The sequence below is a fragment of the Alternaria hordeiaustralica genome (genome assembly GCF_023758085.1).
Source record: "Alternaria hordeiaustralica strain BMP 2776 chromosome Unknown scaffold_10, whole genome shotgun sequence".
Classification (NCBI taxonomy): domain Eukaryota; kingdom Fungi; phylum Ascomycota; class Dothideomycetes; order Pleosporales; family Pleosporaceae; genus Alternaria; species Alternaria hordeiaustralica.
This window is the reverse complement of record NW_026056782.1, coordinates 652,359-668,758: the sequence shown is the minus strand read 5'-3', so window position 1 is coordinate 668,758 and position 16,400 is coordinate 652,359. Positions and strand designations below refer to the sequence as shown.

General features: G+C 52.9%; 7 protein-coding genes across 7 annotated transcripts; 5 read left to right on the top strand and 2 right to left on the bottom strand.

Moving 5' to 3' along the window:
* Positions 1–795: 795 nt before the first annotated feature.
* On the top strand, positions 796–1,509 carry J4E84_005817 (uncharacterized protein; the record flags this gene model as incomplete). Its single annotated transcript, XM_049388409.1, has 2 exons — positions 796–854; positions 903–1,509. 2 exons carry the CDS (start codon positions 796–798, stop codon positions 1,507–1,509), a joined length of 666 nt encoding a protein of 221 aa, XP_049243954.1.
* A 667-nt stretch (positions 1,510–2,176) lies between these two features.
* Positions 2,177–2,836, top strand: J4E84_005816 (uncharacterized protein; the record flags this gene model as incomplete). The annotated part of the gene is made up of 1 exon (XM_049388408.1): positions 2,177–2,836. The coding sequence occupies one exon, from the start codon at positions 2,177–2,179 to the stop codon at positions 2,834–2,836; it is 660 nt and encodes a 219-aa protein (XP_049243953.1).
* A 1,517-nt stretch (positions 2,837–4,353) lies between these two features.
* On the top strand, positions 4,354–5,459 carry J4E84_005815 (uncharacterized protein; the record flags this gene model as incomplete). Its single annotated transcript, XM_049388407.1, has 2 exons — positions 4,354–5,000; positions 5,060–5,459. The coding sequence occupies 2 exons, from the start codon at positions 4,354–4,356 to the stop codon at positions 5,457–5,459; spliced, it is 1,047 nt and encodes a 348-aa protein (XP_049243952.1).
* Positions 5,460–6,088: 629 nt separating this feature from the next.
* J4E84_005814 (uncharacterized protein) lies at positions 6,089–6,633 on the top strand (the record flags this gene model as incomplete). The annotated part of the gene is made up of 2 exons (XM_049388406.1): positions 6,089–6,170; positions 6,242–6,633. 2 exons carry the CDS (start codon positions 6,089–6,091, stop codon positions 6,631–6,633), a joined length of 474 nt encoding a protein of 157 aa, XP_049243951.1.
* A 1,382-nt stretch (positions 6,634–8,015) lies between these two features.
* Positions 8,016–9,779, top strand: J4E84_005813 (uncharacterized protein; the record flags this gene model as incomplete). Its single annotated transcript, XM_049388405.1, has 1 exon — positions 8,016–9,779. One exon carries the CDS (start codon positions 8,016–8,018, stop codon positions 9,777–9,779), a length of 1,764 nt encoding a protein of 587 aa, XP_049243950.1.
* Positions 9,780–10,569: 790 nt separating this feature from the next.
* On the bottom strand, positions 10,570–12,149 carry J4E84_005812 (uncharacterized protein; the record flags this gene model as incomplete). Its single annotated transcript, XM_049388404.1, has 4 exons — positions 10,570–10,653; positions 10,719–11,764; positions 11,820–12,105; positions 12,144–12,149. 4 exons carry the CDS (start codon positions 12,147–12,149, stop codon positions 10,570–10,572), a joined length of 1,422 nt encoding a protein of 473 aa, XP_049243949.1.
* An 882-nt stretch (positions 12,150–13,031) lies between these two features.
* Positions 13,032–14,609, bottom strand: J4E84_005811 (uncharacterized protein; the record flags this gene model as incomplete). Its single annotated transcript, XM_049388403.1, has 3 exons — positions 13,032–13,446; positions 13,496–14,247; positions 14,301–14,609. The coding sequence occupies 3 exons, from the start codon at positions 14,607–14,609 to the stop codon at positions 13,032–13,034; spliced, it is 1,476 nt and encodes a 491-aa protein (XP_049243948.1).
* Positions 14,610–16,400: the final 1,791 nt, after the last annotated feature.

Below are 16,400 nucleotides of genomic sequence, written 5' to 3'. Positions count from 1 at the left end.
GCTCGAACGCAACGCAATGGTAGAGCAAGCTTAAAGGCGCACTCTATGTCTGTATCACCAAGGAAATCGCGTGTAATAATGCGAGAAGCTTGGTTGATGAAGAAGTTATTGTACTAATGGAGAGGTTGTAGAAGCTGAACATGAAACGAGGAAGAATGAGACGAGGGAGATCTACGACAGAATGAGAGAAGCATCCTCTTGGTATGAGTGAGGGGGAAGGTCTACTACTTGGAGACACTGTCGTCTAAGGTGGCCTGTTATGGAGGAGGGAGAGCTTTCTCCTGCTACAAGGGGTTGAGCACGTCACCAAAGTCACACATGCAGTCCAGGAAGGCGTACCCACGACAGAGAGGCTTCGGGCGATAATACCTAAGCAGATGGGCCTTTGATGTTTAGGTAGTTGAATCGCATCGCGCAGAGCTGTTGGCTGGCAAACATAAGTGACGAGGTAGGCTTAGCAGCACATGAAAGATCCCGCAATCCATCCATCTGAATTCGAAAGTCATGTGTTCAAGTAAAGCGACAGACAAAAGAATACTCCTAACAGAGTATCGAGCAGGAGCGATGGAAGAAGTCGTGGGCAAGGCTACCGAAGTTGAGAAAGGCTTGGCGGACATCGGCGTTTGCGGAGCGACTCCCGATCCATTTTCTGAGCATCGCGAAAGCCATTACAAGTCAATATAGCGCATCGTCGCGCTTTGCACTCCTGGAAAGCGCTATAGTACGCCTCATCGAACGTACGAATCTTTGCGACCGCTGGCAATTGGAGAGTCTGGACCTCATCGCCCCGCCACCATGGACGCCGTGCCCATCACAAAAAAGCTGATAGCCTTCGGCAGCAACAAGATATACCTGTAGGTCACGGCGATGTCTCATTTACGATCAAGGCTGACATGATCCAGCCCCAAATTCACAGTTGCGTTCCTTCGCACGCCCCAACTCTCCCCATACCATGCCCGCTTCCAGGTCCCGCTAGACTTCTCCAAATACGACCTCCGCGACTACCTCTACCACGCGTACAACGTCAAATGCTTCAACATCCGCTCGTACGTCAAGCAAATGCCGGTGCGCGATACGCGCGAACAACCACGGCATTGGTTCCGCGAGGAGTCGAAGAAATACATGACAGTAGAGTTGGAGCAGCCATTCGTCTGGCCTGAGACACCCGACCTCGAACCATGGGGCAGGAAAGACAGGGAAAGGGAGATTCGGGATTCTGTGAAGATGGGCGGGGCAATTGACCAAAACGACACGCGGGAAGCAGCCAGGACGCTTCGAGAGCAAGTGGAGAAGTTACTACACAAGAACGTTTCCAAGCCGAATCGCGAGATACAGAAGAAGAAGGCAGCGGCTATGGAGCTTACGCCAGAGGAGCAGGAGTCGGAGATACTGAGGAAGCGGGAGGCGTCAAATCTAAAGCGCATGTCAAGATTAAGGCTGTGGGCAAAGGAGAGGACAGGGAAGACCGTCGAAAGCGACAAGCCCAGGCGGTACGCGATCAAGGTTTGAGAATGATCTTGCGCTGTGTATATATGCATGTACCATATGTATCGGGACGGAGCAGGAAACCACCAATTGATTGCCACACGTACTGATAACCTTCCTGGATACTGCGAACACTTGGAATGGGTCATCATCAAAGCAGCCAATCGCGGGGCTCTAAGCCACAGTCTCATTGTCTTCCGTTCTGGGGTCCACAGAGTGCTTCGTAACCCTTCTTCCGTTCTGAGCTGTTCAGTGTTACTCAATACTAAATATGACGCTGACGGTCGAACAGGTAGTCGAATGGCGAGGCTGGAAGGGGTCGCGCCGCCGCTAAGCTGCAGTTCCATGTAAGCTTGCGCCTTCCTTAGCTGCAGGTGGATTGCATGTATGACCCTCTCCGCCAATCTCATTCGACCACTATAGAACGCCGAGGAGTGTGATACAAGGATGGATAATTATATACCTCTTGCATCGTTGGCACCCGCACTTATCATCTCGCATTTACCATCACTTCCCATCTACCATCTCTGAGTGCTCTAATCCCTTACTCGCTTCCTTTCTCGATTCACTCAACCCGGATTGCGCAGCTCGACGGCAGCATCAAACTGTCTTTGGGTTGACAAATTACGCAGCGCCATGTATGGTTACAACCCGAAATGAACAGAATTCACCTCCACCACCAAAATTCACCATGTCGTTCGGATTTGCTGTCGGGGACTTCATCACTATTGGAAAACTGATAAAAGAAACCATCAGCTGCCTACGGTCTGTGGATGGGGCTGAATCGGAGTACCAGGAACTGGTCAGAGATCTCAAAGCACTCGATACATCACTATACTACCTTGGCCACATCGATAACGAAATGAATACATTTGCTCATATCAGCCCGATCAAGACTGCTGCTACGACTTGCAGGCTACGACTCGAAGGATTCCTGTCAAGGATACAGAAGTATGAAAGATCTATGGGATCCACAAGACACGCATCTACTTTGAGGACTACGTCAGATAAGCTTGGTTGGCATTTTGGCCAGAAAGACCAAATCAAACAGCTCCGACAAGACATTCATATCTGCCACAGTATTATCAGCCTACATCTGGCCCAACACAGTCTCGAGCGCCTGGATGTTCTACGTGCAACAACCGAGATCGACTTTTCGCATACCTCTGAGCAGCTCTATCAAACCCAGACCGCTCTTGAGCACATCAAAAAAGAAAATCTTAGCCAGGCAGTCAAGCTGAATCATGTACAAACGTTAGTGCAAGACATACATCAGTTCGTCATTGGTGACATCAAATCGTATTTGATTCGTCTCCTCCAGCTCATCAGCAGTACCTTGTACGTACCATGAATATAGTATGGTTTGAGCCTGAGCTGACTGACCGGTTCAGTACTTCAACGCAGCAGATTTACGAGGTTTTGCTCGATATCCGGAACGCCATATCAGTAGACACGCGTTGGACCTTCTTCCAGACTCCTTTGGAAGTAGAAGATGCCTTTGGAGTCAAATTTCCCATCCCTACAGAGTACGATTACGACCTAATTGATACCGTTATTCGCCACCGGTTCAAGATTGGTGGGGGTTCTATGGAGGTGAAGGCAGGGAATTACGAACTGTGTATGAAACAAAACCGTCTGAATATCATTACCGAGTCTTCACGTCTCCAACCTGGGACTGCCATCACGATGTTCATAATCGTGAGCAGCTCGATCATTAAGGAGGCAGCATGGCCCATATCTCGTTGCGAAACGGCAGAGGTTATCCCGTGTCCCGGAGCGGGGTTTGGATGGTAAGTACGTTCCCAGTCCATCCGTGAAACTTTACTGACGCGGTTCATACAGCTCCAACCTTGATGTAGAGCTCTATCAGGCTAGCGAATTGTCATCAAACATCAAAAACGTCCCCAGCAATGGCGAAAACTTTTTCCAGCCTCTTATACTACTTCCGCTTGCCCACAACCGTCCTTCTAATGCAGTCTGTTACACTGTTATGGAACGAACTATGCGAAGGAACGTCCGATTCGATTCTTTGAGAGACTCTGGCCCAGTCTACAACCCTATTTTGGAAGAGATCGCTAAGATAGACGGTGTTATATCCTGTCCTCGTGTCTCTATAGGAGGTATGGTAGACGGTAAATTCTTTGCGACGTTTCAACTTGAGCTTGAGCAAAACTCAGAGAATAAGTCATCGCGTTGTATGGAGGTCGGACGTGAGCTTCGCAAATGCCTTGATCGACGCGGGGCTCATGTGTCCAGTATTCATTCGCATGTTGCTGGTAAAAATGTCGACGCCGGAGGATGACAGACTTGGTATCGCATGTGACCTACACAGTATGACATATCAATAGGTGTACATTGTCTTTCTCACAGGCATCAATTTCGAGAGCGGACAAATAGTTGTGACTTCCAGTCTTACCACGTGGCGCACCTGCACTTTTCACTTCAGCACGCCTGCGCTTTCCTCGCGCCTTTGTTGTCGACGTCGCTAAGTGCACATTTCAGTCGCAAACCAGCCGTCTTCATTGACGCTTCGCCATCTCTATTTTCGTGATGTAGGCTGTTGGTGCCCAATGGGTCTGCCTGCAGCAAGGCTAGGAGTGGTGGCGGGATGCTTGACCTGTAGCACAGCCCCCCAAGCTGGCGGTTTCGCTCACCAAGCTTGTTTATGACCGCGCAGCAGTCGCATACCCCTAATCTTTCCTTTCTCCGTTTCGCAATTCGTGCCTAACATCAGGCAAGTTGTCCGACGCTCTACTCATCTACCACCTACGTATCTAACCCTTCACAGATAGAACTGCGACGACCACTGCACTTACCTACACGACCTACCCGGATAGGCACGCTTCGCGTCACTTATATCGCACGGCCATGCCTTTCAGTGTCGGTATCGGAGATGTCATAGCCGTCGGCAAACTGATCAAGGACATCACTGACAGTCTGCGATCTGCTGGTGGAGCAAAATCGGAATACCAGGAACTCACCAAGGAGCTTGAGGCGCTCAAGACTGCCCTAGATGGTCTAGACCAGCTCGATAGCAGCACAGCCCCCTCAGCACTTCTTGACACAATCAAGTTCGTCGCCGCGGACTGTCGCCATCGACTTGAAGTGTTCTGGGCGAAGATCGAGAGATACGAGTCGTCCCTAGGCCCCGCAAGCCGATCCAACGCTCTGAGAGGTACCATGGACAAGCTCGGCTGGACGTTCTGCCGGAAAGAGGAAGTTGTGCAACTTCAGAGAAACCTCCAGTTCTACGGCAGTGTCATCAACATGCACTTAATACGGCATGTCGCCGGTCAGGTTCAAGATATGAGGAAGAATACTGATGCAGTCTGTACACAGATCGCTGAGCGAATCCGTGATACAGAAGATACTCTCACGGACATTGGCGATAATTTATCTAGCCAGGGAGCTATCGCGAATAACATTCAGACACTCGTCACTGGGCTGCATCAGTTCATTTTCGGCGAGGTCAAATCATTCCTGGAGGACTTCGGGCAATTGGTGAACAAAGTCTTGTATGTCTGTTCCCTTCATGTACACTAATGGAGCTGTCAACTAACCAACCACCATGTAGTGCCTCCACCCAGCAAATCTACGCCGTTGTTCTCGAAATACGGGATTCAAGGAGAGCAGTGGAGACTGGTTGGGCTTTCTTCCAAGACCCTTTCGTCATTGAAGATGTCTTTGGTCGCAAGTTTCCTGTCCCATCTGAGTTCGACTACGACATGCTAGACACCATTGTCCAGCAAAGATTCAAAACTAGTACTAGCTCTGATGATGTCGCCCTAGGCAACTACGAATACTGCAAAGCAAACATGAGAACAGCAACGATTACAGCGACTTCCCAGCTTGTACCTGGTACAGCTGTCGTTATGGTCCTGCTTATAGACGCAAGAAGCGACAAGCCTTGCCCTATGCCTCTGTGTGACTCTGTAGGAGCCAACTCTTATCCCAGCGGAGGGTTTGTTTGGTAAGCGGCATGATCAAAAGCTACTGCAACTAGTGATGGTAACAAGTCTGCAGTTTCTCTTGCGGCGTGCGGTTTGATGAAAGTACAAAGGCTAAATTCGAGTTGGCGACTGATTCTAAGGAGGTCAAGACGAACGGGACGGTGATTTTGAGCCAAACGTGCACCAGATCATGCAGTATAGAAGAGCAGATGTTGCTGAGAAACGTGAAGGTCGCATCGGAGCGCTACATGCTGCTTCGCTGGGCGGATACTTCCTTGGGGCCTTATTGGGCTCACATGTGTAAACCAACCATCAAAGAGGGATCTCAGGGCATAGTGCATTGTAAACAACCTTGCCCAGGTGAAATTTGAGTCAAAGGGTCAAAGTCAAGGCCTCAGCACGTGTTGTGCTGATTACCAACTGTCATCTACGTTGCTATATGATACCACTGTCGCGCATTACGAGAAGATCGTCTACAGTACTCGTTTTACTCACCATAACACAAGCAGGAGGTGAAGACGGCTTCCCATCACGTGGCACACTTGCGCTTTCCACTCCAACACACTGGCGCTTTCCCGGCGCCTACGTACCACTGCTTTCCCTCACCTTTGATTCCCAAACCTTTCATCCCACATCGACAACAAATCGTACTCATGGCCAACCACAGGGCGATGCAAGAGATGAGCCGTCTCGAAGACCTGCAACTGCAGCGCGAGCTCAAGCAGAGCGTCCTTGGTATGTCACTTCCCACTTTTCCGCTGCCGGAAGGCGCTGTAGCAGACTCTGCAATACTGATTGCGCAACAGAATACATCATCGACATGTACCAACCAGCCTACCCCAACAACAATGGCTTCTCCATCCTCATCTGCCGCCACGTATTTGACCGCTCCTCTTCCATCCCCGCTGCTGCCGCCTTAGGCCGCCGCAACGATAGAGCAGACGAGTTCATCATGATCCGCGCGGTTACACTCAGCGAGCCCGGAACGAAGAAGTGGACGCTCGTGGCTGAGAGCAGCAGGGCGTGCTTCGGTATCGTACCTGCGTTGCAAGAGTTTTCGAAAGACTTGGAGCGAGAGATGGGAAAGATGACAGCCTCGATGACTGTAGGAAACAAGAGGCAGCGCAGTGACAAGGACGAGGGCTCGAACGATCAAGGTGAGTACATCTCAGGTCATCAGCGCAAGAGGCAGAGATAGAGAGCAGGACGTGAGCTAGCAATCGTTGGAAGCTGAGACTGGTGACATCTCTTGGATGCAATAACAGGTTTGACCTGCGACGAACGACGCATGTACAATTTACTCTATGTCCAGCGATGATGCAGAGATGGGCGTTTCAAATATCGAGAAGAGGATTGGAAAGGTCGTCGCACTTGCGTGAAACAATGCAGCTAGTACGATGTCAAGAAACTCGTCCCACCTAGGCAGATCGCAGCAACTAAAAATGGCACATCATGAAGATATATCGTCATTTACGTGATAAAATTCAAGGAAGAAAAGTATGTAGTTGGGCATCTTTTGACAACTGACAGGTAGTACCCGGTTTTTCCGTAGTTCGGGCCAATGTTTAGGTGTCAGCCCACGGATTGACAGGTGTATCCTCGCATGTTCGCTGGAGTTCCATGTGCCTGCCACGGGTGCCGGCCAATGACAGCCGACTCACGTGGCGTTCTGTACATAGCACCCCTACACGCAATGGCACCGGGCTTCGTCATCGAGCCTGAGTGCTGCCGAGCTGGCCAGGTGCAGCACCGAAACTTGGAAGAACGACTGAGACGCAGCGAGACATGTGGAGTTGAAAGACGCCGCCATGCAGATGGGCAGAATAAGCATTACCTCACGGCAGCTGTCGTTGGGGGCGTCGCAACGTAAGATGGACAGAAGTGAGGCACCGGTCAGGTTCCGGAGGCGGCCGGAGAGGGGCTATGTCGAGCAGCACGTTGAACATGTTCGCAGCGAAAAGACCCCCAAAGGGTGCGTCGGTGAGGGATGCCGGTCAGAAAAGCTGCGCAAATCATGAGACCTAGCCGGGTTGGACAGGCGCTTCTCGTTGGGCGCAGCAGGTGGTGGCAGAAGAATTGGGCTTGGCTGCCCGGCTGGCGGCAATGACATCACTCGCACGCTCTGTGCCCTCAAGACGGCTGCCCACCCCAGCCTCAAGCAAACGGTAATATCTACGCCACCCCACCTGCACCGAGATAGATCCTTGGGACCCAAGCCAAACGGACAGTCATCAGCCCTGGCCCTCCCGAGTCGACAACCTGTTAAATACCACTGCCTGCCTGTGCCCTGCGCCGCTCGACACCCCATTCCCCTACCCACTTTGTCCCGTCACTTCGCAGGCACCTTATTCTTCGTTGCGACAGCCCACCAGCCTCTCACTTGCGCTAGCAGCCAAGTAAACTCTATCTGACCAAAGCGACCACTCGGTATGTTTGCACGCCGCCGCTCTCTTTTTCCCCTCGCGCGCCCGCTAACCCAGCCCTGCGCAGAATACCGGACTGGATACGACCCTTCCTGCTGCCGGACCCCTAGAGCCACAATCGCCCACGGCGGTATAGAGCACCACCACCACCATCACTATGTCTGAGTACAGCTACGCACCGCGGCACCGTACGCGGGAGCCCGAGTACGTCACCGAGACGACGTACATTGAGCGCGGCGGCCGTGGAGGCGGGGCACGAGATCTCGTCTACCGCCCCGCAGCGCGCGAGGACAGCATCGAAGAAATTCCCCGCGACTTCCCTCCCGGTGCCGAGTATAGGCAGACCAAGTACCGCGAGGAGTATGCGCCGCCCCGCCGCACCCGCTCAGTGAACCGTGGCTACGACGACGACTACTATGACCGTCCCCGCCGACGTGACCGCGACTACGATGACCGTTCCGAGTACTCCGAGCGCCCCAACATGCAGCGCCGCAAGTCCATCGTCGACAAAGTCAAGGACTTCGGCGAGTCAGCAGGCCTAGGCGGCATCATCGGCGCCGTCACTGGCGGCGGTCGTGACCGATCGCGCTCCCGCCCTCGTCGAGACGACCGTGGTTATGATAGCGACAGATACGGATACTACGACGAGCGCGACCGCCGGAGCAGCCGTTACGGATCACGTTCGCGCAGCCGCAGCCGGGGTGGACACAAGTCTGAGAAGTGGGAGCAAGCCGCCAAAGCCGCTATCGTCGCCGGTGCCGTCGAAGCCTTCCGCAGCCGCAAGGAAGCCGGTCCATGGACCGGTGCCAAGGGCCAACGTGTTGCAACTGCCGCTCTTGGTGCTGCCGGTATCGACGGTCTCATCGACAGAGATCCCGGCAAGCACGAGAAGAGGCACGTCGCCGAGTCTGCACTCGGTGGTCTTGTCGCTTCTCGCCTAGCCAACGGCTCTCGCTCGCGCTCCCGTGCTCCTCGTGGCCGTGACGACTCCAGGTCTCGCTCCCGTTCTCGTGCCAGGTCCAGGTCTAGGTCCATCTTCGGACGCTCTCGCTCTCGTGGCCGCTCCCGCTCCAACTCCAGCGACAGAGGAGGAAACAACGGTATCGCCAAGGTAGCTGGTACCGGTGCTGTGCTCGCAGCAGGCAAGGCTCTATACGACCGTGTGCGCTCCAAGTCTCGTGCTCGAAAGGACCGATCCCGCTCTTCCAGCTCGGACAGCTACGTGCCATCACGTAGGGGCAACCGCCGCTCGTACAGCCGAGGCCGCGGTATGGACGACCAGTATTCCGAAGCCCCTTCCAGGACTAACCCAGATCGCAGACTAGCCGCCGCCGGTGGGGCAGGAGCGGGTGCTCTAACAGCACAGAATGGAGGAATGGATCGGGGTCGACGGGATTCTAGCGCGGATTCTGAGTCGTCCACCGACATGGAGGAGAAGCGCAAGAAGCTACGAGGTAAGGAACTCCTCACTGCGGGTCTAGCCACTGTGGCCACCATCCACGCCGCCCACGGAGTCTACTCTTCCATGGTTGCCTCGGAGAACCGCCGCAAGCTCGTTGGCGAGGGCGAAATGACGGCCGAAGAAGCGCGCAAACGCAAGTCCAAGAACATGCTCCAGGACGCCGCCGCCGTGGGCATCGCCGCCCTAGGTATCAAATCCGCCTACTCGGAATGGAAAGAGATGAACGAGCAACGCCACAGCGTCAAGGAACTCGAGACGCGCCGCCGCAAGAGGAGAAAGCTCCGTGAACGCCGCGAAAAGGAAGCCCGGATGAACGCCCTCGGTGGCAACATGAATGGTGCAGCCGCTAATCCGTACGCATATCCTGTAGCTGCCAACCAATCCTACCCTACGTCCTATGCCGATGCGAATCCCTACGGTAGCTCGGTCCCGCCCCCTCCCATGGGTGCGAGGTACTAGAGCTTCTTTTTTCTTTGGTTTACTCACGATGGTTATTCACGACACGGCCGACTTGGTTACTCTTGTACTGCGGTGGACGATAGAAGTATTGTTACATACCTTTTTTTTATTCTGTCTTTCAGAAAGCTTGGTTAAGCGAGGAGATGAATGTTATTGTTCTTCTTTTTGAGCAGCTCCATTCTTTTGTTTTCGCGACTCTGATGATTGATGATGGATGGAGGCAACTTCTTGGGTTCGGAAGGAAAGAGAAGAAGTGTTTTTTGGGTTGATGCGACAATCGAGTCTTCTGGCTCACACATGAATGATTCACGACATGACTTTACGAAATGAAGATAGATATGAAATGGAAAACGATCTCTTTGTACATGTGTTCTGGTTTGCAGGTTTTTGTTTGAGACTTCGTGATGTATCTTTACCGAAGACTGAGCTCAGCTACGACATGTTCGCTTTTGAGTTGGTAGATTCACAGAATCGATAGCATAAGGACGAACTCTTGCACACGACCATTGAACAAGACTTTTGATTCAGGACATCCGTCCTACTCCAACGCTCCCAAATGCCAAGATGAAGAGGCTATGTGATATGTGATGCCAAACTAAGATAAGCAAAGGGAAATGTCCAGGCATCCAGGCCTTGAAGACTCCGCCACCAGAGGTATGTGAATATAGTCGAACGCCAGAGAATGTGCAGGGGAGATAAGGTAGATGACCAAAAGATATACAAAGGGGATATGTGTTGTGGAACGAGGGTCCAAAACCGGGTTGCCGCCGACACCATGTGATTCCGTTTCTCAAACAGCCTCATCATCGCTGATATCTTCGTCAAAGTCGGGTTCGTCGACCGCCCAGAGGATGAAGGGGCCGTTGTACTCCATCTAGCGTTTGTTAGTACATGTCCATCGAAAGCAGGAATGAGATGTCATGGGCAGGTGGTACTTACATCGTTGCGACCTGGCTCTGATGCAAACCACCAGCGGCCTAGGATAATGCGACCACCAGGCAAGACAACGCCCTCATACGCCCAGAGATTGTCCTCGTTGGGGTGGTCGTAGTCCTCAGTGAAGTGCTTCATGAAGGTGATGCGCTGCCAGCCAGGGACACCGCCTTGAGGAGGCAGCGGGTTGAGCCAGCCAAGGGCCTTGTATTCGTCATCGAGGTCTTCGCCCTTGCCCTCAAACTGAATGCTACCGCCTGTAGTTGTCTTGGTGGCTGTGTTTCGACCCTGAGTCTTGATGCCTTGCTGCTTTCTAGCGTCCTTCCCAAGCGAGCGGAGGCGGTCTTCGAAGACGGGTGGCCATGGGAGTTCGCGACCATCGGGTAGGCGACTGTCTTCTGCGAAAGCAAGCTCGAGAGACTGCATGTGATCAGTAGGGTTTGTAAAGGCCATTCCCAGTTGAAAATCTACCTGGATCTTGCCCTCGTCCACGTTCTTGTCAATGAAGACCTGTCTGCCTGGTCCCTGCTTTCGCAGCTTCTGAACCTCGATGTTCTCGAGGAAGGAGTAGGTACCCTTCCAGTACCTGCTCAGAGGCTTGGCTCCGTCGGTGAGTTGCTCTCTCCATGCCGAAGGCTTCTGGGTAACGTCTAGCTCATCGATCCTGTCGAACAATGTTTGGGCATCTTCATTCATCATGTGGTGACGGAAGAAGTTCATCGCGTGGAGCATCCACCTGAGGTTCAACTTGTTGTGGTTATCTCCGGTGAAGAGGCGTTCCTTGTCAGATGAGAGGTAGACAGCGTGCTGTGAGTCCTCGAAAGCAAAGACATCATGTCGCAAGCCTTGGAGGTTGAAGATGAACTGCGAGCACATGAGCCGGACAGCGGCAAGCCCATCGTCGATATAAGCCATCTTGCCGTTTTGGGTCTCAGGGGCCCGTCGGTCGTTGTTGAGGATATGGGATTTGAGAATGAAGTCGACAATGTGGGCGTGGTTCTTGCAACGAAGACGGCCATGCTCGTCAACCTCGGTAGCTCCTTGATAGGATTCTGTATTCGTTAGCACACGAAAATTGTGTTCAGTTCCTGGGTATTTCCGACGTACCAATGATCATGTCTTTGATCATGTTGATGACCTGCCTCTCCCCCTGATGGGTTCCATAGTGAAACTTGTAACGAAGACCGTATTTGAATAGTCGGGAGCGACGCTGATATACCCGACGCAGGTTGAGGTTGGAGGGGCCAGCCTTGAAGTCGTACTTCTCGCGGTACTTTGCGCGCCAGAAGGAAAGATTATCGGCGTCGATGGCATCGTTGGTAGCACGGCAGGTGGCCTTGTAGGCCGCGATGTCCTTGTCGTCGTGCAGCTCATGAGCAATGGCCTTGTTGAGCTACGATTGATCGTCAGTATACTCAAGTCTACTCACACGTGCATGTTGGGAATACATACCTCTATGGGTAGAGAGTTGAACGCCGTAGCAGTAGATGGGCTCTGGGAATGGGCCATGTTGATATGGGATACTGAAGAGGTCAATGGCCTGAACTATTCGCTGATCTGGTGCGATGGAGGAAGAGGATCGGTGGGAGAAAAGAGGCTGGCAGTGTGTGAGGATGATATACGGAGGCGAGCTCACCCTCACTAGCCGGGAAAACAGAAACTCACCTATTGTTCGATAGAGAGTGAAGGCGACAGGGGTTCGACCGGCCGCAGATGGCCGTGGCGAGACGAGGTGAAGGTGAACGCTACCAATTGTCCCCAACACTGCGCGCGAATGTACGGCTGTTCCGGGCTATGCGAGTACTCCAAGCTTTGCGGAGGAAGACGACGGCCGGTATACGGAATCGACAGGATAGCTGGGGCGCCTTGCGGCTCTCTGGGTGCAATAGTGATGAGAAGTTGCAAACGAACGTGCCTCGCCAGCGTGCGTTTGTAGGCGTCTGGCAGGGTTCCAACGAGGTTACATAGACGTGGGAGGCGGAGGTTACCGATGTCGGGGTCAAAGTTATGATCAGGGACTGCATGATGTGATTGTGGGGTTGGAGGCGATGATGTTGGTTGTAGTTGCCGCTGCTCTCTTGGTCTTCCACATGGCCTCGAGGGCAGGGACAGCCAATGACGCACATCCCATTTCGAACGTCGACATGTGACCCGCGAAGAATGTCTGACGCTGTTCTACGAACCATCAGCCATTGCATAATTGCGTCTCGAAAGGTCGGGAGGAAGCTCTTGAGGCACCGCGCTCTGTTGAGTGTGCAGTGCATTATACTATCAAGGTAGTGCATATCCGAAAACTATGACTCTTCCTCATCTTCATCTTTACAGAAGCGCGCCGACAACAGCAACGCCTGCAGCCAGATAACTTCCGCTTCTGACACCCAAATTTAGCGCAGCACCGCTCGTCTCGGTCGGCGTAGATACGCCTCCAGTTCCAGACGGTGTCGGGTTCTCATTCTCTCTCGCGTCAGCCGCCTCGCTCACATCCGCGATACCACTACCATCCTCCCTCGTAACGACGAAGATCTCGCCCGTAGAGTCTGAACTCATGTACAAGCGACCCTCGGAATCCCACGCAAGACCGACGGGACGGAAGCAGGAGCCAGGGCAAGCGGAGAGGTCAGGATTGGAGACGATATCGGTAGCAGCAGTGGTACTGTTCGCGAGCTCGACAGGCGAGCCCTTGCCGTCGAATTGGACAAGGCTGAGCTTGTAGCCGATGGGCTCTTCGCGGTTCCTATGCAGTCGTTAGAAGTGTACAGAGAGAGGAGTGTAGGACAAGTTACCAAGAGCCATGCATCGTTACCCATGCGGCAGTACCGTCAGGGTTGAACTTGATGTCTAGAGGGGCCATGTGAGCATCGAACGTGATTCTAGGAGCGATACGGTCTTCCACGCAGAACGTATCGTTGACAGTCGCGTTCTGGTCTCCAATAGCAAACGCCTCGCCTGTCATACCACCGAAATCCGGAATCTCGGACCTGTTCCATGCTGTAAAGCACGAAGGGTAGCCATAGTTGCCACCTTGTACATCGCTCCCAGTTCCATTGAGGTAACCGTGAAAGTTCAGTTCTTCACCAGGGTTGTTCTGGTTGATAGTCTCTCCACTACGTTCGATGTTGTCGACACTGTTCTCAACAGAGTATATACCACCTGAGATGGGTTCCTCAGCTACTCCTACCGAATTCCTCAGACCCCAACCTAGCAGCAGTCCGCTTGAAGCATGATCATACGCGGAGTCGGTCATGTTGCCTACGTTGAAAGCTTTGATCGTTGAGACTCCTGTAGTCACATCTAGGGTCTGGAGGTCAATGTTACCCACACTACCGCGAGAGACAAGTAGCATGTCAGGAACATTCTGAGACATGAGAAGTGTACGCGTAGTATGACCTTCGTCGTCTCCCATGCCTTCGACGACATCACGGGGTTCGGATGTAGTCTTACCCTCGGATGCATCGTAATCCCAAGCGTAGACGTTGCTGTGGGATGATGCATAGAGCGTATTTCCATCCTGCGAGAAAGCAATGCCATGGTTCAACTGCCATAGTCAGCGATCAGTCACATTTTACTCAACGCGATGCAAACACTCACAGAGTCATCCTCAACCACCATCTGCACGTCCCTACACCGGCCATTACCAGTCATACTCAACCGGCTAACCCCATGCTCCTGTTCGACTACCAACAGCCCACCTTCCCGATCAAAAATAATGCCGCGTGGATCCCTCAGGCCATTAGCCACAACCTCGACACGGAACCCCGGCGCCACCGAAGGAGCACCATTTTGTGGGGCAATGGGACTTGCGCATGCTGCACCAGTGGAGGTGGATTGCGCTTTGGCCGTCAGCACACCAGAGCAGCCGCTCAGGCCCACCACTGCTATTAAGTGTTTCAGCGCCATGTTGAATTGCGGAGAATGACGTGAGAGTGCTGGCCTTTTTCCGACGCAAGCACTGCAAGGCAATTGATTTGGGCAGTTGCGCCGTGCTGGAGGCGTAACAAATCCGAGCCGGAGCTTAGCGAGATTGGAGTAGGTTTGGTTGGGGCGCAGTTGAGGTATGCAAGGTACGGATGTAGTCCAGGCAACGGGTACGAGGAGCACTCTTTCTTGGTGTTAGCGCCGTGAGGTCGTGGAGATTGGAAGGCAGTTGGCTGTTGAGCGTCTCGATACGAGGATTGGTCCAGATGGGAAAAGGAACACCAGGATGTACAGGAGTGCAGCGCTTCACATATAGACTTGCCCCTCTTCTAGCATGTAGTCAGGCAAGCAGCCAAAGTGGCAGTCGCCTCTCTCTTGGTGTTGCTTCCCGTCATTGCTTGGCCTGCGCCTCCCAAGACAGAAGGAACGTCATTGACCTCGGATGAATAACAGCGCGGGGTCTGAGGATTTGCCCTACCGTCAAACCATCGCAGTCTCAGCTACATGCATATTGAAATTGGCGAGTACGCGTTGAGGGAACCGCAGTACTCGCCCTTCGTCTTGGTGCAGCATTCGCATGTTTCCATAGGGCAGGTCGTGCGACCGTTTACACGTCTACAAGGAAATAGTGGAGCAGGGTCGTGGAGGCTCTGTTTACAGTACTCCGGCGTGCCACCGAACCGGCCGAGGGTATTCTTCCCACCCTTGGACGCGTGGTATGCGCTTGCCGGGGAGTCGGACCATCAATCGCGGTAGCCATCCCGAGGGTGAACGAAAGAAGCTGTATAGCACGAAATGTGGTAAGCTATATCGTTGGGAAAACCGGAATATGCATCGTGGATGACAGTGCAGCGTCTTAGGGCGTCTCTCGGTTAGTGGTAGCTTCGGCTTTATGACTGGAATGCGACATGGGCTGTATTATTGTGATCATCCAAGATTGTTGGTATTGCCTGACGCACAATTTACTCGTACGGAGTATCTGTAAGGAGACTGGACTTCACGCATGTTCTGTTGGATACTATATCGTCTTGCTGTGGAATGGTGTTCTGCACGGATATCTCGTCCCGTGTCTCTGCCGCTCATTGACCCGCCCGGGCAGAAGCGAAAGCGAGTGGTACGCTGCTGTACGATGATCTGGCTCTCCGGCATGAACAAGATGCGCAGGCGATCTTCAGTGCGTGCGTGCGGGTTACTGCGCCTCGTTCGGCCATGTCTTGGTAGCTGGCTCATCAGGGCGCTGCGTGTAAATGCATTAGTGGTATGTGATTCGGCTATGGGGCTGCAGTAGCTGGGCTCGCAACAACGGCTCCAAAGCTTTGATGTAGACGAGATGATCTCAACCGGGAATCAGGATACGACAATACGTTCCGGAATGACCGTCTTCTAAAAGAAAGTGGCGGTGTACTGAGGTTTCAGAATATGGTTCTGTCGGTTGTTAGAGAACACACAGAGGGCCTAAACTATCTGGGTACGATAGAGTTGCCGAACCCGAAAGTCAAAAGTGAAGACATCATCATGTATGAGCGGGACGGTAGTCTAAGATATGTTTCAAATTCTGTGTATTCTTGTCTTGTGAGACAGTGAGCAGCCGTCAGGTATGGATGCCATGATTTTGAGAAGACCCTCATGGTGATTCAAGATACCATAGATCAAGAGAGACAATGAGACAAAGGAACAAAGAGAAAACCCTCAACCCGCTTTTGTACATGACTGGAACGTGTAGAAAAGCGGCTCTCGCGAACTGCGCGGTATGCCCATCCCACCAGGAGAGTA